Genomic DNA, 21,847 nt, shown 5'->3' on the forward strand with positions numbered 1-21,847 from the left:
AAAGCTCAGCCACAGGGAGCCCAATGGTAGGACTGGCAACTAGTCATTTGCCATCTGTTAGCTTTTAAGGGCATAGCTTCCGCACTATAGGACTAAAAAATAAAAACCCTTTACAATCACTTTAAACAGGTTATACTTGGCTCCTCTGTGCAGTTGGTTTTGCACAGAGTAGCCTGTACCCTTCTGTTCTCCCTCTTTGCTGCTCCTAGTCCCTCCCTCTTTTGAGTGCCCCTCGGCCAGCAGCTTGCTACAGGGGTCATCCAAGCTGAGTCAGAGCTCTGTGTATCCATTCAGACAGGGAGCCCTGATCCCCCGATTGGCTGACAGCTGCGGGAGCCAATAGCGCCGCTGCTCTGTCTCAGCCAATCAGGAGGAGTGTACTAGATGGCTGAGGGTATCCGGGACATTGCTGGAGAGAGAAGGAGCTCAGGTAGTAATTGGGGGTTGCTGAGGAGGCTGTTACACACAGGTGGTTTTTTTTTATCTTAATGCATAGAATGCATTAAGATAAAAAAAACTTCTGTCTTTACAACTCCTTTAATTTGAAATGTTTAAAAATTAAGCACATCGCAATATATCAATAAATGTCAGAAAAAAACTCAACACACAATTTGTTTCATTTTTTTTTTTACCTAAAAGCGTCCATTTAAAATAAAAAACAGATCTGCTTGAGTTATTTTCCCACTGGCGTAATTGACAAAGCATATTAAAGTGAAGAAATGGTTTGGAAGAAAAAAAATCCAACTGAATTTTTATGCATTTAACATAAAATTACATACATGTATTTGTACATGCAATTTTGTCATGACCTATTCTCAAAAGCTCCAGTCTATGGAAAAGATTGTGATTAGAGATTGACATGACACGTGAAAAATAAAAATAGTGCAACATAAGCCCATTATTTTTTTTTTCAGGATATCACTTTTACAAGTTTAATATACATCATGTACAACACAGTAGCCAAACTACAAATTAAATAGCATGGGAGGGGGGAAAAAAGTACCCCCAAAAATCCCACAAAAAATAAAAAGAGGAAATAAAAGGGTGTGACAGAATACATTTTTGATTTTCATATCATTCCCTCCTTCCAAGAGTCAATGATAAAGCAATTTTCACAAAGGCCGCAGTGAAAAGTCAGACATGTTTAGAACCTTTTCCTGTCTTGGAAGAGACTATCACAGTGTTACTTCAGCATCCTCCTGTCCTTGGATTTAAAAGGAACGGTAACAAGCCAAACCGTTTGTCAGAAGACCTGATAGACTGGCCCACCAATAATTGTACTCAGTTGGGTTTTGCGTGACCAATTGGCGTTAGACGCCACTGCAATCAAAGCGCCAGAAAGTCCTCAACGCGACATCATGGTTGGGCAAAACTGTGTTAAAATTCATAAACCTTTTCGACAAATGGAAAAAGATCTAAGAAAAACATGTTTGCTAGATATATTACATGGGGGAAAACGCTTTATTTAATCTACACAAACCCAAAGTTCTTGGTTTTAATAGCCAGTAATAACTTCTGTTTGAGAATCTGTTTGGAGGAGTAGAGGGGGACATACAGGCGAGAGATACAGGTGTTGGCAGTAGGGAGATGTTGGTCATCTGGCGGTCGTATGGTAATGGAAGGCATGGGCTGAAAACCTTCTTCACTTGCGGGTAAAGATGGGCTTGATGTCCAGAAATAAACCTACAAATATAAAAACAGATAAATCATTATTTGTGCAAGTGTGAATTTTGTTCACATTACAGGATTTCATATAAACACTTGCCGACGGCAGAACGGCTCTCCTGCGCCAGATCACGTACCTAGTGCTTGATGCGGCACGCGTACCTCTGCTGTGATTGAACACAACACAAGCTGATCAGCAGGTGCCGGCCAATGGATGTCCACCAGCACCTGCTGATCGGCGAGAAGACAGACAAGAGCTCTGCCTAATTAAACAAGGATATTTGCGATATAATCGCAAACATGGTGTGATTGCAATACGGTGTGGTAAACATGCAGAGATTGCTGCGTTTCCCACACTGTTAGTGTGTGAACCTCGACAAGGGAGAAGAGGTCCATCACCTTTGAGCACAAAAAAACCCCCAGAAGAGTGGGGTTGGGATATAAAGGAGGTGCACCACCAGTGTCCAATCACTCAAGGTGCCAGCCTATAAACCAGGCTCTGCAAATACTCAGCCTGTGTTCTGTACTCTATGATTAGGATACAAAGTTACAATATCTATTAGAAAACATAAAATAGTGCAATGTGACAAGTACTTACTAAATCTTGCCGCTCAGTCATGCTCATCTTTTCAACAATTGACCAGAACCAGCGTTTAAATTGCAAAAGCTTTTCTGCATTTTCTCCTGAAAAACAAACATTCATAAATATTTTATTCTGTAGTAAGCATCTTAAATAGTTATATAATTATTTTGTGTTTTTTTACTGCATGCAAATCTGTAATGATAAAGGCCCATTATTTACAGGATAAGGGAACTTGCATGTAAAACTAATGCAACTGTACTAATTTACTCATGTAAAACTTACAAGTCACTAATGTCATAAAACAATTAGAATGAAGACCATAAAGGTCTTAAACTCCACCTTAAAATATATTTTAAGAATCATTGACGGCTTTAATAGATAGACCAAATAAATACCACATATTACCAGCATCCTTAAAGTGATTCTAAAAGAAAAGAATTTAAATGGGGGGGGGGGGGGGTAATAATACTTACCTGCTCTGTACAATGGTTTTGCACAGAGCAGCCCCAATCCTCTTCTGTTTGGATTCTCTGCTGACACAATAACAAAAAGCTTTTGTTATTTTCCTCCTTTTGTTCCTACAGAAGGTGTACTTCATGTTGGTAAGGTCCAAGTAACAGTCAGCTCATAAGGAATAGGATTAAGCCAAAAAAACAAACCCATACTTAATTAAGAACCCAGGAAACATACTAAAACTGCATTCACACCTGAGCATATTTAGAACAGTATTCTAAGCATTTTACAGCTTCAGGCGTTTTTGTTTAGCCAATAGAAAGCACTGGGGGAGGAAAGGGAGAGCAAGAAGAATACAAGGGGTTTTAAGAGCTGCCGTTTGAGGAGAAACCATAATAAAGCTCCAATCAGGCATTTCTATTGAAGTCTATGGGGCCAAAACCACTTGTAATCTGCCAAAAAGATGCTCATGTACTTTGAGCGACAGGCGTTTTTCTTCAGGTGACAGAATGCTCAGATGTTAACAGGAGCTATTGAGATGAATGGGATTTGGCCTGTTGAGCATTTTAGAGCTACAAACTTCAAGCAGAAAATGGCTCAGGTGTGAACGGCGCCTTAAGGGAATGTCAAATAGTGGATAGAGTGACAGAGGTCAGCTTATTTTTAGCGGTGTGTCCCCACTGCAGATGTGAGAATTTCACTCGTCACCAAAACCGGGATCCCCACTGGGAGATTTCTAGTCACCTCATGTTCTGGTGACACAGAACCAATGTGAAGAAAAGGTGCAGTTTAAAATGAATCTGGCAATAAAAAAAAAAATGCAGCTGATTATTGATAAAATATATTACAATGGCCCCTTTGCACTGAGAAGTCGGGGGTGGGGCAGTGCCAAAGCTCAGGGCAATGGTCGTGTAAAGTGTACTCCTTTAGTTTTGGGAATATCACAGAAATGTTTTCCTAAATACTATAAAGCATTACAGGGGCACTTTTTTGCTGCTTTTAATGGGTTTTATCATAGCGGATCAAATTATAGTTTTATTATTCTGTGTTCATTTAACTGAACTGTAATGTGTGCCCAAAGGTTTTTCCTTGAACAACAATGTATGCGATTTCTTACCCGACTCATCGTTGAAAGATGTAAAACTAATCAACATCTGAACATTAACTTCACCGCAGCCATTCACCAGAAGTCTGAAATCTTCCGCTGTTAAATCTTCTAGTGCACTCTTTGGAATTACATCTAGCAGTCCTTTCCTCATTGCCTAAAACATACACAATAGCAATAAGGTAACAGAAAGCACAATAATGCTGGCCATAGATTGCATCCAAAAAAAAAAAAAAAGAAGAAGTATATGCTCTAGATCAGTGGTCTCCAAACTGCGGCCAGATGTGGCCCTTTGCTTTCCTTTTTGGGTCTAGGGGCATTTCTCTTCCCATGGCTACAAAACACTATTGCTGCGATTGACACCAAAGATGTATGGTTTACTCCCACTAATGATGGGTGCAATGCAAACAAGTTTTTGTTCTTGGGTTGCGTTTTCCTTAACCACTTGCCTTAATCTATTTTAACAAGTTTATTAAGAGAGAAAAAAAAATAAAAATATTAAAACTAGACTTTAGTATCACTTTAACCGCTTAAGGACCGCCTCACTCCGATGTACGTCGGCAGAATGGCACTGCTGGGCACAAGCACGTACAGGTACGTTGCCCTTTAGGTGCCCAGCCATAGGTCACGAGCACGTGCGACTCGGTCCTGAGCTCCGCAACTGCCCTACAGTTAAAAAAAACAAAAAACAAACTTAACCCCCTACACTGCCATTCTTACAGTAATCAGTGCATTTTTAATTGCACCGATTGCTGTATTAATGCCAATGGTCCCAAAAATGTGTCAAAATTGTCCGACGTGTCCACCATAACATCGCAGCCACAAAAAACAAAACAAAAAACCCTCTAAAATAGTAAAAATAAAATGCCATAAAACTATCCCCTATTTTGTAGACGCTATAACTTTTGTGCAAACCAATCAAACGCTTATTGTGATTTTTTTACCAAAAATATGTCGAATATATATCGGCCTAAACTGAGGGAAAATTTTTTTGGGGGGGATATTTATTATAGCAAAATGTAAAAAATGAGTTTTTTTTTCAAAATTGTCGTTTTTGTTTGTAGCGCAAAAAATAACCGCAGAGGTGATCAAATACCACCAAAAAAAAAGCTCTATTTGTGGGGGGAAAAAAAGGATGTTAATTTTGTTTCGGAGCCACGTCGGACGGCCGCACAATTGTCAGTTAAAACGACGCAGTGCCGAATCGCAAAAAGGGGCTTGGCCCTTTAGCTGGAAAATGGTCCGGGGCTTAAGTGGTTAAGCTACAGTACTTGGGAGTCTGTCCACCCGTCACAGATACAGACATCCGACCATGTAAGTCTTTGCAGTCTGTTGTCTCCCTCTGTAAGTATGAAGTAGACAAGAGGGAGTGAGCAGAATCCACCCCTAGGAAGGGAAATTTACTCCTGTAACCGTTATTGGGAAAAAGGAGTTTCCACTGAAGCTTTATCACCAGCAACTTGCTTACAAATTCAATTTAAGAACAGACCTACAGAACATATCTTGGTTTGTAACCTGGGGACTGCCTGCATTTTACAGTAAAAAAAATAAAATAAATTGGACCCAAGAGTGAAACGTTCCACGCACTCTCAAACTAAACTTACATGTAGAGGCTGTTCTGCTACTACCAGCATCCTATGTTCAGCATATTTTCTTACATATTCATATACATTTTGAGGGGTTACAGGGATATTTACACCATTGGGAATGAGCTCCACCTGAAGAAAAGAAATTAAACTTTAGTCAAAGGTAATCTGTATAGGCATACACAACCACAGATGTATTAAAGTTCGCTTGTTGTGTTAAATGATTTAGGAGAAAAGGAAAAAAAAAAAAAAAAAAAGGGGGAGAGAGACCTTGCATAATATGGCAAATCTTGGCCGTTTTCAGGGGAACAAATGATTTGCCATTATACAAAACAGTTTAAATAGTCAACATGCATAATTAATATTGTTCATACCTGTCCTCCACTCTCCTCCTTGCACAGGTCTATAGCGAATGCCAAGTCCATTGATGCAAACACAGCATCTGCATCTGGACTCTGTGAGGCGAGGATGAGCTGACGCAGACTTTCATACATCACGTGATCAAAAAAAGCAAAATCATGCCAGTTCACCTACACAATGATAAAAGACAACACATTCGTAATTTCTATAAACATTTAGGCACCATACAACATGGTTATTGCTTTTATTCGTGTATGTGGATTTTTGTGCCTTTTAACTTTTTGTATCAAAAATATATTTTTATGATGTCATTGTAAATGTTTGGGTACACTTTCCTTTGTGTTCCTGGGGACCCAAATACTATTGTATGGATTGTACCTCTATAACCCCTTACTGAGCCCATTCATTAGAGGCCCATACTTTACCGTACAACATTGAATGAAGACTGACCAAATAACACTTCTCCCTAATATAGGAAGCTAGCAAACCAAACTGCAAATAAATGTATGCTTCGTCACAAAATAGTGAAATTTCCCATTAGTGCTCCTGTTGGTGGTGGACTTTCGCCAGTTCCTATGTCATCATTCCCTCTCTGGCTAAAACGCTGTAGAAGCTCATTGTTGGCAAGAAAACAGCAACAGAGTGACACTTTGGCCAGCTATGAAGCAACTCTAAAGAAACCGCCACTAGCAGGCCCAACAAAACAGACAGGAGGACAGCCTATAGCCCAAGAAATGCCTTAAGCCATAAATGCTTTATGTGGCAGAGCTCTCTACTAATTAGGGGAACAGCAACAGGACCAGAGGACAACAGTCAGCTTGATGCTCAGGACCAAATAGAAAAAGGTCACCATTTGAGGAGAATGACTCCAAACAGAAGGCAACAATGAAACCTGGAGCAAGCGAGAAGCTGATCAACCTGAACTTCAGTATTGAAGACACAGCAGCACATAGATGGGGTCCAACAGACAGTAGCAGGAGACCTATACGAGTCAGGATCCAACAAGGGAAGGAACCCCTTCGCTCAAAGTCTAGTAACCATTCCTGAAGGAAAAATCTCTAGTGAGAGAACCCACCTGGATTTGCGGAGAAGAATTATTACCAGCCATCTGATGGGAGACCAAGTGATCACACCAGAGAATACCCCGTCCAGGAGAGTTAGATACATTAACAGTCTAGACCCACAAGGAGTCTTTAATAGCAGACAACGGTTTCAAATAGAACAAGGGGAGATTAAAGGTGCAAGGTAGGCAAGAAAAGGGTAAAACCCTTCATAATAACACGGGGCCTGAAGGGCGGAACTAGTTTGATTACAATCATCTGCAGTTGACAGGTAGTTTCCAACACTGAAACCCAAGTCAGATCTAGCCAAATCTTGAAGGTGTTAAGCCCTTTGGGGAGATCTTGGCCACTAGAATCCACAATGCCACCCACTTCACTGGGGGTTGTCTCCCACACTCAGGAAAAGGCACCAGGCCTGAGAAGCAGACCTGTGTATGAAGGATACCAAAACCACACAACCCTACAAGGATGAGTGACAAGTAAAGCAGGTCCTAGCTGACCTATTAGGCCAGAGGGTTCCTCTGGTGTAAGGATAAGCTAAGACACACCAGGTATTACCAAGGGCCTCACATGCCCCAAGGGCAGGGAATCTTTGAGGAATAGAATGATGGTCTGGATAGGACAGTTCTAGAAGCCAAAATGACAGCAACTGGAGGAAAAAATAAATAAATGTACGGGTGAATTGAATCTGACAGCTCCCTGCAGCCAACCTTGACCAGAACAGAGTCTGGAAACTTCTCCATGCTAAGCTAAACCCAGTGACTGAAGGTCTCCTCTAATCTATCCCTGCAACACTCAGTCCTACAGGGTCCAGTTGCAGCACTCCGATGCCCATGCCACATAGCTGTAAATGAAGACAAGCTCTAGCAGCTATGTAGAGAAGATTCTGGATTGGAATTATAGGAAGAGAAGATTGAAAATAATGCCTGGTGCACACAATGAGATTATTGGACGAATGATCGTCCTTTTTTTGCATGCCAATCTTACATCGAACCTGAAGAGTTTATTAAGTCATGAAAATTCTTGAACAAAATAAAAATTCTGAAGTGATGTCATGTGTTGTAATGTATCTATTGCATTTTCGAATGAAAACTGGACTGATTAAACGAAAATCGAACAAATCGTTTTTTCGTGCATGTCCGATCAAATAATCAGATAAACTCTCCTGATCGGCTCTTGAAATATCTGTACCAACGATCAGATCATACGATCGCTCCGAAAATTGAAATTTTCGTATGATTTTTGGATTGTTTGATCGCTTTAGCAAAATAAGGCTATTTTTTTCCACTTCAGTGAACACTTTAGAGAGACTTGAATCAAACTCTACCGTTCATTGTTGTCTCATCTCATTTCAAAATCATTGTAGCAATTATTCCTTAAATATTAATTTTTTTGTTTTTGTTTTTTCCCTCTCCTATTCCATTAGGGGCTACAAACACAATTACAACAAAAATTTAAATTATCCCACCCAACACAATTCCCCCCCACATCCCCCCCCTTGAGATCTCTCCGAATAGCTAAAGTCCGACCTTCTGTTTTTTTCCCCCCTCCCCCTTTTTTTTAAATCCTTAGTCATCCTATGGTTCATCTGACATCCTATCTGCGTATCTCGACGATTGCTTATATTTAACCCAATCTTTGCATCTTTTTTCAAACTTTTCGAAATAAGGCTAGTTTTTAACAGTACAGCTGAAGAAAACAATTTTTCATCATCCTTGGATACACAGGTAGCAGAAGTTATCCTGGGCTGGCCTACAGCTTTATTTGGATTATACAGCTGCCTGCAACTGGCAAAAGGAAAAAATACATTTTGTTTTCCTCAACGACCAAACTATTTGGAGAAAAATAAAAAATAAACGGTTTCTTTTACCTGCTGCTATAGCACATTACACAAAGATACCAGAACTCTACAAAAATGCCATAAATTATCACTTATGAAACAGACATCCCAAGATGATGTAATTTTTTTTTGGAAAGAACCATACTAACATTGAGGGGGTTAAAACATACTGCTCGGTAATAGTAAACTGGATACATTAAATGTAAAATATTCTAACAAAGGGAAAAGGGGGGCAAAGGTGTTAAGGTACAGGTCGCATACAGTGAAAATGGAGATGAAGGGGTTATGTATAGATGTGCAGAATAAAGAAATGGGTTAATAGAAAGGTCACTGGAAGGACAAAAATAGGGTTGAGATATACTGGCAGAGAAGGGGGTGAAAGTGTTAAAAACAATGCCACAACCTTGGGATCTTCTGATCTGGAACCAATGAATGGTGTGATTAATTCATTAGTTCCTCCTTCCTCCTCTGTAAAAGGAAGGGGTGAGCTCTGCAATGTAAAAACAACACTGGCTACATTTGTGATCAGGGACATCACAGAGATCACATAGTACAAAGCAACTCAGATTGGCCTGGCACATTTAGCAACAAACGGCACTGGAAAAAAGCATCTACTTCACCGTTCATAAAGAAATGGGAGAGAAAATATGATTGTAAAGGGGCGGGGTTCTGTTTTTCCATGTGGGCTAGAACATGTAATATTTAGAACAGGTGTCCTATAACTTTATATCAGTATTTTAGGTTTGTGAATTTATGGAATCTGAATATTTCACAAAAGACTTACTTTTCTGCCCAAGAGAACCTTTATAACCTGCCGGCTTAATGTGATTGGACATAGTTCATTCTGCAACAGGCACAGGCCAAGGATCCTGAAACAACGAGATATGTTCTATCATATATTCACAGAAAACTGCAATTTTTATTGACACGACATTCTACTAATAGCCAAAACCTTTACCTTCCAATATTCCGGAAACAGTTTAACCGGGCCTCTGTGTTCTTGCCAGGCCTGGGACTATAGAATCCTCGTTTGCCAGGCTGATAGAATAAGGGGGCGTTATCATCACCATCATCCGTATCCGTTAGTTCCATATCAACCACACTGCGGCTGGATCCATGACGTTTACGGTTTTCCTGCAACAATAAATTGCAGAGTTTCAGAAATAAAGTCCGGAAGTAGTGACAGATCTGTAACATCTCATTTACATGCCCAAATATGCTGTGGTTCAGTTAGTAACTTGTTGAAACCCGCAGCCAGGTGTTGTCAGATAGTTGTGACTGCTGAGCATGTACAAAGCAGTGACAGGCCGATAGCGGCCGCAGTTGTCAGCCAGTGTTCAGATAATTGCACCCTCTGCAGGATACTTTCGAATTTAAGGACAGCTGATCACCTCTGGACTCAAGTTCCCTATAAACTATGGGCAGTCGCAAGCATTACAAGTGTCAATCTCAAAGATCCAAGAATAAAACATTAGCAGTAACAATGGCTTACCTGCACTTTTTCAGATGAATCTAACAAGCCAAGATCAAGTATACTGTCTGCTCCATTTTCCCTAGAAAAGAAAGATTATCCGGTTACATTGTGTTATCTCCCTAGGCCTAGAACCTCTTATAGCGAGGTTGATATAGTTGATATAAAGTCCAAGAATGACTCAACACCACTATTGCCAGCTTTTATAAGGCAAGAGTCAAAAAAGTGCTAACTAAATCCAAGTCTATAAACCAAGGGGATTTCCCTCCAATTACTGCATGTTGGGTCTATGGAACAGGAAATTATCGTAAATCACCCTGACGTGACCCTGACCAATATAAATTTTTTTTCGCTTTAGACATTTTATCCACCTCGGCGAACATGCCTTTTTTTGCCATTTAGCACTACGCTACTTTAACTGGTAATTGCGCAGTCATGCAATTCTGTACCTAAAAGAAATGTATACAACCACAAAAATAGAGATTCTTTTCGTGGCATTTGATTACTACTAGGCCTTTTACTTAATTCTATTTAAAGAAGAAAAAAAAGACCCCCCAAAAAAAGTAAAGATGTATTTTGCTACATATCATTGGCAAGAAAAGTCCCAATAAGTGTATATTGATTGATTATAACGCTATGGTATATATACTGGATTATTATTTTTTTTACTACTACTCTCAGCGATCAGAGACTTAGTGAGACTCATAGTGCAGCGTGCAATCTGACACCTACTTACAATGTGTGGGAACTGACTGACACTAATACAATGACAATATACACCGTGAACTGTACTAATGACACTGGCTGGGAATGGGATAACATCTAGGGTGATCAAAGGGTTAACTGTGTGCCTAGCAAGTGTTATGGTATTATATGCTGCTTTTTACTAATAACCTTTGTTTCTAGAAACAGATTGTTCCCTCTGTACAGAGCCCTGTGTTGATTGTCAACACAGGGCTCTGGGATGCGATTGGATACAGCTGATCAGCAGGTCCCGGCCATGAATCATTGGTCGGGACCTGCTGAGAAACTAGCGCTGTGTACAATCACAGCAGGTGTTGATGGTGGGGGGAGCGTATGTATGCAACCTAAAACTGGAAACAGGCAGTGATGTACCAGTACATCGCTGTACCTGTATGGGCATGCCCGTCCACATTACATAGTGGGCAGTCTGAAAGTAGGTTATGTTTAGATGATAGAGGAGGGTCCCTACAAAGCCTCTCATTTTCAAACTATACAGGAACAGTCTAAAATTGAATGTGTGTATGCAACAGTTTAGGTTATGAAGTGATACCTTCCATGTGCGATAATCAATTCCATAGCTTCATCCACTCGGGCTCTCAGAGAGTCTTCGCTGGCCAGCAGCAGTAGCAGTTGGGCTGGAGACAATTCTAGCAGCATACCAGTAATTTTACTTGCAAAGGCCTAAAAGAAATAAATGGTTATATGTTTCGGGTGTGCCATAAATGTTTATAATGTATGACTCGAACATCACAAAGCAGTTACAAAAATTGACAAGATGTCCCTTACAGGCTGCATGGCTTGTACACGTGGATACAGCCGCTCCCCAAGAGCCTGTCTGTGAGCTGGAAGAGGATCTGGATCATCACTGGGGTTCCCTTCAGAGGCTGGCCTAAAAGGCCTTGTGTCAATCGACAGCTGTCTCCTGAAATCTCTAAAATAAAAAAGCATGCGTGTTAAGTGAAGGTCATATGGAAAACTACGCTATTGGCGAATGAAAAAAAAAATAAAAAAATATATGGAACAAACCTGTCTCTATCCCTCCGAGATCCAGCTCTTAAACCACTGCTTCGTCGCATGTCCCGTTCTCTTTCCCGGTCGCGCTCTCCTCTATTTCTTAGCCTCTGCATCAAACCTTTAATAGCAAACATTTTGACTTATTAAAAAGTTTTAGTGTACATTACGGGATACAGATCTGTAGTGGTTACCACTGGGTTATATGCAGTCACCTTCAGGCGACTGGTCACTGGCAAAAATGAAGGCTCCTAACTTTGTATAGGATTAGCTATTTTGTAACTCTAGAGCTAGAGGGGTTGCAATTGCTATTCATAAGACTTGCCCTTTTGTAATGACATCTCAACTAGTCAATCTTGACTTTTTTTTTTATATAAAGGACAATTCAAGGGTAAAAATATATATGACATACTAGCCAATCTGTGCGCCCCCCACAACCCATACTGTGCACTTCCACACCAAGTCTGAAGACATCAGCAGACTTTATGGAGGGATTACTCCAAGGGGTCCAAATACAGCCTCCCGAAGCTCTGCTGAGGGTTAACTGATCTGATGTTGTAGGAGCCGCAATGCCTATGGTGCAGCAGGAATCCTAAGAAAAACATTGCGGTAGAAGAATCTGAAAAACCTCCACAGGCAGAAGGTAAGCTTCTCCCAGTAGAGTGAAGAAGAGGTCTATCACTTAAAGTGGTATTATATTCAAAACCAAACATAATATATTGCAGCTCAACAATCATTAGATGTGGAGGCTGCGCAAGTTATTTTCTTAGGCTTTTTTCACCTGGTGATCTGGGCCAGCAACACACCTTATATTACAGTGCCCTCGCTCTGGATGAAGGAGCACAGAAGCACATTTATACAGCAGCATTGTCAGTCTGGTGGGAAGGTGAGCGTTATATGTACTAGCAGATTTAAAAACACTAAATGAAGCCAAACTCCAGTTTTATATGCAGTTCTAGCAAACAGTATCCCTTTTGGGATAAAAGGTTTTACATAAAGCTGACCATTGTAAGCACCCCCGTCAGTGGTAAATTGTCAAACTCTATAACAGATACAATCTACAAGAGCTTATTCTTTTGAAAAACAGCCTAACTGGATCACCAGATGAAAAATAGAAGCCTTAAAAAAGAAAATTAATGCAGATACCCCCATTTAAGAATAGGTAAGCTGCCAGGTTTCCCTTTGGGTTTAACAGCTTTAACTGCTTGTGGACCAGCCTCCGCAGTTTTACCGCGGCAGGTTGGCCCCGCTGCGCAAAATCACGTTATATTATGTGATCTCGCGAGGCTTGCAAAGCAGGCGTGCGCCTTCCGTGAGCTCCGCGAGTCTGACCGTGGGGACACCTGCAATCGTCTCACGGAGAGATGCTAATGTAAACAAGCATTTCCCCGTTCTCTCTGCATAGTGACACCAATCACAGCTCCCTGTAATCAGGAGAGGTGATCAGTGTTGTGTCACAGCTAGCCCAACCCCCCTACATTTAGAATCGCTCCCGAGGACCCACTTAACGCCCTCACTGTCAGTGACATTTTTATAGTAATCAATGCAATTTTATAGCATTGATCGCTGTATTAATGCCAATGGTCCCAAAAATTTGTCAAAACTGTCCAATGTGGCCATGTCACAGTCGAGACAAAAAAATAAAAAATAAATAGCTGATAGCCACCATTACTAGTAAAATAAAAATGCCATAAAACTATCCCTTATTTTGTAGACGCTATAACTTTTGCCCAAACCAAACGCTTCTTGCGATCTTTTTTTTACCAAAAATATGTGACTACGTATCAGTGTTTTTTTATATATATTTTTCCGAGATATATAGATATATTATATACCAAAAAGTAAAAAAAAAAAAAAAAATATAGCTTTTTTTTTCAAACTTGTCGCTCAATTTTTGTTTATAGCGCAAAAAATAAAAACCATACAGGTGATCAAATACCACCAAAAGAAAGCTCTATTTGTGGGGGGGGGGGGGGAACGGAAGTCAACGTTGTTTGGGAGCCACATCGCACGACTGCGCAAATTGTCAGTTAAAGCGACGCAGTGCTGAATCGCAAAAAGTGCTGTCTTTGGCCAGCCAAATCCTCCGGGGCTGAAGTAAAGAAACCTAGCTTTTCCTGTATAGCTGCAGTTCGGTAATGGGCTTTGTAGAGACCTCAATAATATCTAAAATTAAAAAGGGTTCTAATAGTAACATTTTTTTTTTTTTTTTTAACTTTAATGCCTTCTGTGCAGCCCCTCCATGATTAAACTCAAAGATGTAGAGCGAAACATGGCGGGGGGGAGTGGAGTGGCTGGAATCCGGGCTGAGGCCGCCATTCATCTCACTTCATTCAAATGGGTCTGCTTTATGTGCGGCTTATGGTATTTTTTCCTTTGACATTATCCAGAGCTGTGCAGGAGAGCAGAGGCTCGCTCTTCCCTCACTGGACAGAGGTGCAGCAGCAGGGGCCAAGCTACACTTTGTGTGTCAGTTGAGATACAGTGTGGCTCAAGATCAAGCCCACACAAGTGGTCCCATAGCAAGCAGCTTTCTATTGGAGCACTTGGCAGTGGGAAGGAGCACTGGCAGGGGCCCCCAGAAGAGGAGGATCAAGGTTGCTTTATGCAAAACCTTTGCACAGAGCAGTGAAGTATAAAAAAGATTTTAAAAAATGTATATATTTTTTATTCAGACTGGGTTCACACTAATGCAAATTGGATGCGGTTTCTCTACATCCAACTCGCCTGACAGGAGAGAGTGCCCGGCTCGCAATGGAGCCAGTTCACACAGCTCTGGGGCGGCCGCAGTCAGCATTTGGAAAGGGTCCTGTGTGTCTTTGGTTCCAATACAGGGAAACCTTGGACACCCTGCTGTGAGCCGCAGCATGTGTAAACCCAGCCTCAGGGAAGTGATTTAGAAAGAAGCCGTCAGTCTGATGATTTCTAAGCTGCATACTAGTTCCAGAACTCTAAAGTAACTTTTTTTTTTCCCCAATTTATCCAAAACTTAGAGGGATTAGAAACTGTCAGGTTATTTTGCTGCCTGTGCTTGTTGGGGATATTCAACCTGTCTACTGTGAAAGTAAAAGAAAGGGCAAATTTTGGGTTGACAGCAGAGATGGGAAATCTTCCAATGACACCGATTCCGTTACATTAGAGGGATTTCCTCTCATTTCCTATTTTGCTATGGAACAGGAAGTGAACCCTTTCCTTTCTGTATCCACAATGAAGGGGGGGGGGGGGGGGTGAGCCCCACTTTGGCTTTATTATACTTTAATCCCAATCTATTCACGCGGACAAGTTTGTTCAACCACACATCATATCCTGTAAGAAAGAGGCTTACTTGTATGTGTTCCTTTGTTGGTGTTCTGAATGCAGTCTAGACTTGGCAATTTTTCATTTGACAGAAATGCTTGAGCAATAGCGGTATAGAAGCTTCGGGCTACTCCACTGCCCTCTCCTGGCTCGTCTTTAAAAGTGACCTTTACCCTGTGCACAGCCATTGGTGTTGTGGCACACCTGCGCCCAAAATGGTTATTCAACTGCCTCATTGTCTGCTGAATAAGGAGGTCTCGGTCTCTGTCAACCTAAAGCCCAAGCAAAAAAAAAGGTTAAAATGGACTACTACCTTTTATTAAAGCTTTGATTAAGCAATAATATTTTTGCTTTATATTTTAATAAAAGTATAAGCGAAATATAAAGACAACCATCACTCCAAAAAAATGTCACCATCTCTGCTCCAGTTCTGTCCTGGCTGCAGCACTGCTCCCTCTCACTTCCTGGTCTCACAGGAGAAACAGCAGCAAGCACCATAGGCTCCTTTTGGAGGAGGAAGCAGGGGCGTTTCTTTCCAGCACTGTGTGTATGGGTGAACACAGCCCAGCACCAGAGCCTGCGTGCATGGGTGCCCCCTTAGCACCTGGCTTGCTAAGGGGGCACCTGGAGGTGCAAAAATAAAAAAACCTCCAGTATTGTTAAGTCTACAATTAATGCCTAAAATCTATTTAAAAAAAAAAAAAAAAAAAAAAAAAAAACAGCGCAAGTCAAGACTGATCGATGCATTCAGAAGTGACCTTTAAACACCCACAAGGAGGAAGCGGATGTCACACAATAGTGAAGAGTACTAGGATAGTCAAACTATGAGAATTTCTTGTGTAATCTTACCTCCAAGGTTAAATCTCTAGATTGCTGATTTCGCAGTTTTTCCATCTCTCTGCGGAATTTGGATTCTTTCACTTCAAAGCCACCCAACTCTGTCAATATCTGTTTGAATGAGTAGAACTGTCAACCATCTACTACAAAAACAATATAGTATATAAAGAAGAGCCCTGAAGAACAAAGAAAACTTACTGATCCCGGCTCTGCTCCAACATCCTCCATGAACACTCTGCCAAAAAGCTCAAGAGATAACCTCCATCGACCCAACAGCATATCGTGAGATATTACCATACCCATAAAACTGCACTGTGGCCTAGAATAAACACCACACATTAGTAAACAAGGGAAATTAATCTCAACTCAGTGTTGATCCTAGGTTACACTTTCATAACAATTCAACAGTGTGCTTGTTTTAGATAACCCTTTAATAGTTATGCAACACAGTGGGGAGGGGGTTACTAAAATTGGTGTTCAAAATCTGGTGCAGCTCTGCATAGAAACCAATCAGCTTCCAGTTTTTTTTTTGACCAAAGCTTAATTGAACAAGCTGAAGTTAGAAGCCATTTGGCTACAATGCACAGCTGCAGATTTTGCACTCTTCTAGTACATCAACCCCAGTATGCTAACTTGTGGATTCTTGAAAGTACCTACAGTGTTCAGACTAAACACCAACACTATAAAAATACTTTGCACCAAAAATTCAAAAGTCTATAAAATAATAAATATAGCTGCTAAGCCCCAAGCTAGATATAAATATTCTAGTACAAATTGAAAACAAGTGTGATGGGGGGGCGCTAGACCACTAATTACTAATTACAAAAATAGATAGTGAAAATATCCACGAGGGAAAAAATAAACTTAAATAAATCAGTGCCAATAAACTACTTGAAAGATAACCTATGTGCACCCTGGTCAAAAGCGGCATGTCTGGTTACGCGATCCATTTCATACTTCCGGTCCCTCTGGTTGTCGGCAGCAGGCGGTAGAACGCATGTCAGACACAGCACGCAGAGGGGAAGTTTCTCTTAACCATAGACAAGCTGAACAGCCTCAGCGCTGGGAGAATGCACTTTTAAATGTAAGCAGCCACTCGGCTTTTGATTTTATCTAATATTTTTAATAAACGGGATTACACTATTCCAGTTTTTTGTATCCTTTCTATATATTTTTCCTGGTATCCAAACTAGGGGAGAGGAAAGGTTTCCCACACGGCTCTTCCATTTAATTGCAGCAAGCAATAACTTGCTAAAGGCTTTATTTGACCTTTTAATTAAGGACAACAACATCTGGTAAGCAGGCATCCACTTACAGAGCACTTTGGGTGTACAAGGTGGTTCATCTCTACAGTGGAAGCTGCTTTTGTGTGAGGTTTCTGCACATTGGACTCTCTTTGTGGCCATCTATAGAATTTTTCAGCACATGCAGTGAATATATGGTTGGAAAAACAGTATATTTTGATATAGGCACTATTTGTACATCTGCATCTAACCAAGGTGCACATAGGTTATCTTTCAAGTGGTTTAGTGGCACTGATTTATTTAAGTTTATTTTTTCCCTCATGGATATGCTTCACTATATATTTTTGTAATTATTAGTGGTCTAACACCAACACTATGCAAGTATCTAAGGATCATGCTTCAAGCCTTTAGAATGTTTTATCCAGTAGCAAGGAAATCAATCCAATTATTAAATAATGTTAAAGATCAGAAGGCAACTCTAGAAAGCTCTCTCTGCACAGGGAAACAACAAAAATCAAGACAAGACATTCCATATACAACTAGGTAGATTGCAGAGTAGTGTACCTGAATGAAGTCAAAGGAGGTCCCTCACTCTCTGTCAGCCCAATCTCAGCCAGCAAGCTGCTCTTTAACTGAGCAGCAAGATCATGCGCCGATGGCCCTGGCTTTGAGCTGTCTGTTTCTTCCTGAGGTGCAGCAGTTTCTTCTGTCTCTTTCTGATGGTTTTGTATGCTCATTACATTCTTCAGGTTAGCAGCATAAGACATTTTGGTAGGCAAAACCTAACAAAAATACAATAAATCACATATAAATAACATCCTTAAAATTGTTGCAAACCCTTACATACACCCAGTGAAGTGATAAACCGATTAAACAAATCTAACATCTTACCTCAGACTTCTCCCTCCACTTCCAGCGGCAATGGTGGGCCAGGCCCTTTAATGCAGAGAACTGCAAAAGGGGCATTTTACTTCATGTCCTAATTCAGAAGAAGTGACTGAATGACACTGGACATCATTCAACCAGAAGAGGAGCGCAGGCTGGGACTACACAACAATGAGCAGTGTAGAGCTGACAGCGTAGGCACGGCTTTAAGACTTTATAATGGGGGCACAGAGTGATTTAAAGAAAATCCTTGAGATTTCTTGTAAAATATACCAAACATGACTAAGAGGGCTTTTGCATGCCTACCTCCAAACAGTTTCTGTCCACTGTCACTTCAAGCAGGCATTTTCCACTATTAGCTGAAGATGAATACAGGCCTTGACTTGGCCGGCCAAACAAGTCTTCCTTACGGGCATTGGGCTAAATAGGTGATGATAAATTGTAATGTAAAAATCAGTTACCACTTTTACCAAACAATGGGTAGTAGCATAAACACACTTTCTATTTAAAATGGTCCACGTACTTCTCCCTCCATAGTCAAATAATTTCCAGACCTACAGCAATGTGCAGACACCCAATCATAGAGGATAAGCCTTGTGCAACATAGATGGGTTTGTCTTTGTCTAGGTTCTGGTGTATTTGATGAGGAGGGCAGGCAGATACAAGTGGAGGATTCTAACTGGAAATCACAAGAGCTGATATATTAATACCTGTAAGAGATGTGGCTGGTCAGCAAGAGGGATGGCTTCTGCAAGGGGAACCTCAAAAGGATTTGGTGGAATGCAGCCCAAGAAGGTCATAGAATCCGAGCGACGGAAGAACGGGTGATTCTGGCCAGTCTCTGCTGGTAGCGTATCTTCATCCTTGTCATTTAATGTAGAACCTGAAAACAATAAATGTATTTTATGGATGTTCCCACAGAATTCATTAGACAATTCTGTAACTATGCTTTGGAGCAAGGTCTCCAAACTGTGGCCCTTTGCTTCCCTTTACCCAGCGCTTTGGGGCACTCTTACTGCCAAGGATGCAAAGCCCTAGTCTTTCCATTGACACCGATACCACACCATTTCATTCACCGACATTAAAGGGGACATAATTCTTTCCCAATGACACCAACAATGGGGCAATACTCCTCCCTCCTACTGCCCATAGGCGCTAAACTATTTTTTACTCCCATTGACAACCAAGCCTTTATCATGGTTTATTCCCACCCAAAAGTATAAGTACAGTAAACTGGCGCTTTGTTATATTCCCCAAACTTTCTAAAATATCACATCACTAACAATACATAGTAACAAAAATTGGATTTTTGGTTTACCTGTAAAATCCTTTCTTAAAGTACATCACAATACACAGGTTGTCTATATCTTCATTATGATAAAGTTATGCTGTACTTTCAGCACAAAATAGACAGGAAGTTAATTTCCCAGGCATAAACCTAAGCAAGGCAGATGGATTGGAGCACTGTCTAGTGATTTGCGCCAAAAGATTTTACAGGCAAGCCAAAAAATCCGCATTTTCTTTATCATACATCCCAAGTCACAGGGTATCTACACCTCCATTACGATAGGGATATCCCAAAGCACTGAATAAGAGGGGAAGGCAACAAGCTCCAAACAAAACCAGAACAGGCTAGAACTGCACACAGAAGCCTGCAAAATTCACTAACCAAAGGTAGCTTCCTTAGCAGCTCAAACATCCAGGTGATAAAACTTTGTAAAAGTATGAATCAAAGGCCAGGGAGCAGCCTTATAAACTTGAACTACCCAAGTCTGATTACAAATAGATCAGGAGGCAGAGACGCTTCTGGTAGAATGAGCAGTTACCAAAAGCAGTGGAAATATCCTTTTAGACAACAAGTTTAAGAAATTGATGGATGCATCAAAAGATAGATTTGGAAGCTGAAAGAGGAAGTAAACCCTGATGGGTTTACTTCCTCTTTTTTTCCCTGCAAAGGTAAAGCATAATGGACTACTATGCATCGCATAGTAGCTCATTATGTGTCACTTACCTGACACAGGAGCCAGCGAAGTCGCCGCTGTCCCCTGTAGTCCGCCGCATCCATGTTGCTTGTGGCGTCTCGCAGCTCCGACGAATCACAGCGGCGCAACCGCGATGACGTCACTCCCGCGCATGCGCACGGGAGTCGCGCCTCGCAGCTCCGCCGCTGTCATACGGCGAAGCCGCGATGACGTCACTCCCGCGCATGCGCACGGGAGTCGACAAATTTGGCAAATCCATTCTTGGATTTGCCGCATTTAGTGCGCCTGCGCGCCGCTGTCTACGGCGCATGCGCCGTAGACAGCGGTGCCCATTTTCGGGCAAATATCTCCTAAACCATATAGGTTTAGGAGATATTGCTTGGACCTACAGGTAAGCCTTAATCTAGGCTTACCTATAGGTCCAAGTTGTTTGGAAGGGTTTACTTCCTCTTGAATACCTTGTGCCTTTAGGGATTCAAGCTGACAAATTGCAGAAGTTGACTTCAGGCAACACCCCATAGCACACACCACATCCAAAGTGTGAAAAACTTTGTCCCCCAGTGTCTGCGGGACAAGGAAGATGGCACCTATGACATGTGGAAAAAGCCAAAAACGCAAATAACGAAAGTGGAAGGTCCTCCATGGAAAACTGTAGAAATTTTTGGCGAGATGGAAAAGGTGCTCCCTGCTGGACAAAGGGCACCACAGACTGTGGCTTTGAAAGAATAAAGAGCAGAGGTGGAAGGCTCTGAAATTCCAGCTTGTAGCCTCAAGCCACTATGTTGTCAAGCCACTATGTTGTCGTCCCACTCTTCCCACAATCACTCCAGGCCAAACCCCCACAACCCAAGTGGAGCCGCCCTGTATAGCAAATGGGACTTGTTCCAGGCTTAGAGAGCTTTGGAGTCCTTGGCTTCCTGCAGAAGAGACTGGGGTTTGGGGTTTAAGTCCTGAGGCGTGCTTCTTGGAAGAAGTGGTAAGCTTTTGAACTGTAGGCTTTGCCTTCTTTTTAAACAGTTACTTACTCTTCCTTACAACCACCTTCTGGATGTAATCAGCCAAAGCAGGATCAAATGTTCCCCTTGAAGGGTAAATGTGCTGACCAACATTTCAGCCATTAGATCCTGCACATGTGGACCGACAAGAAAATTGCTGATTCAAGTCTTTCAAGGCTCCAGAGGATGTGGGAAATCTGCCAGGTTTCTTTTTCTGGTTTGGCATCTGTTAGAAGTGCCCCCCCCCCCCCCCCTCTCTCTCGTCATGTTACAATGTACAGGAGAGGATTGAGGATGTTGTGGCAGATGCCATGATCCATATCCTGTGCCCTCTGGGAGTAGAGGACTGAGTTTTCTTCCACAAATAGTCCAGACTAATTTGAAGTTTTTGCTACCAAAGGCCTTCTAGGTCTGAGATAAACCCTAAACCTGAAGAGCATAGTTAGGACACCTCAACCAGTTCCTTCCCTCCTCTGCTGTCGATGAGACACTGCCTGCTTACCAATACATGGGAACCTTTGCCGGGATCAGTGGCCTAGTCAGCAGAGAGGGCACAGTCTCTAAGCACCAGCAACAAACTTGGTTACCCTGGATTTGATCCCTTCTAATGCAGAAAGTGCTCCCTTAGGAAAAGTTGTGTGGCCTTTTAAATACTTGCTGTGACCTGTAGTCCCACAAAGTAAAATCGCACTACTGCAACCTGTAGTGCCACAATGGCAATTAGTCTG

The 21,847-nt window shown here is 41.5% G+C and overlaps 1 protein-coding gene across 11 annotated transcripts in view; it reads right to left on the reverse strand.

Annotated features, from left to right (window-relative positions):
* Positions 1–610: 610 nt before the first annotated feature.
* Positions 611–21,847, reverse strand: part of UBR5 (ubiquitin protein ligase E3 component n-recognin 5) — a 113,809-nt gene continuing 92,572 nt past the window's right edge. For all 11 annotated transcript variants that reach the window (XM_077493128.1, XM_077493135.1, XM_077493133.1 and 8 more), the window contains 17 exons: positions 18,853–19,025; positions 18,449–18,562; positions 17,822–18,039; positions 16,212–16,332; positions 16,026–16,124; positions 15,205–15,448; positions 11,895–12,000; positions 11,655–11,799; positions 11,419–11,549; positions 10,146–10,206; positions 9,612–9,787; positions 9,438–9,522; positions 5,767–5,922; positions 5,411–5,524; positions 3,819–3,963; positions 2,264–2,349; positions 611–1,683 (listed from right to left, as the gene is read on the reverse strand). In XM_077493128.1, the coding sequence (XP_077349254.1) occupies positions 1,471–1,683; positions 2,264–2,349; positions 3,819–3,963; positions 5,411–5,524; positions 5,767–5,922; positions 9,438–9,522; positions 9,612–9,787; positions 10,146–10,206; positions 11,419–11,549; positions 11,655–11,799; positions 11,895–12,000; positions 15,205–15,448; positions 16,026–16,124; positions 16,212–16,332; positions 17,822–18,039; positions 18,449–18,562; positions 18,853–19,025 (2,387 nt within the window). In that variant the 3' untranslated portion in view covers positions 611–1,470. The remainder of the gene's footprint in view (positions 1,684–2,263; positions 2,350–3,818; positions 3,964–5,410; positions 5,525–5,766; positions 5,923–9,437; positions 9,523–9,611; positions 9,788–10,145; positions 10,207–11,418; positions 11,550–11,654; positions 11,800–11,894; positions 12,001–15,204; positions 15,449–16,025; positions 16,125–16,211; positions 16,333–17,821; positions 18,040–18,448; positions 18,563–18,852; positions 19,026–21,847) is intronic.

This window comes from Lithobates pipiens, unplaced genomic scaffold (assembly GCF_037356315.1).
Source record: "Lithobates pipiens isolate NorthernLeopardFrog02 unplaced genomic scaffold, aLitPip1_a1.2 Scaffold_19, whole genome shotgun sequence".
Lineage (NCBI taxonomy): Eukaryota > Metazoa > Chordata > Amphibia > Anura > Ranidae > Lithobates > Lithobates pipiens.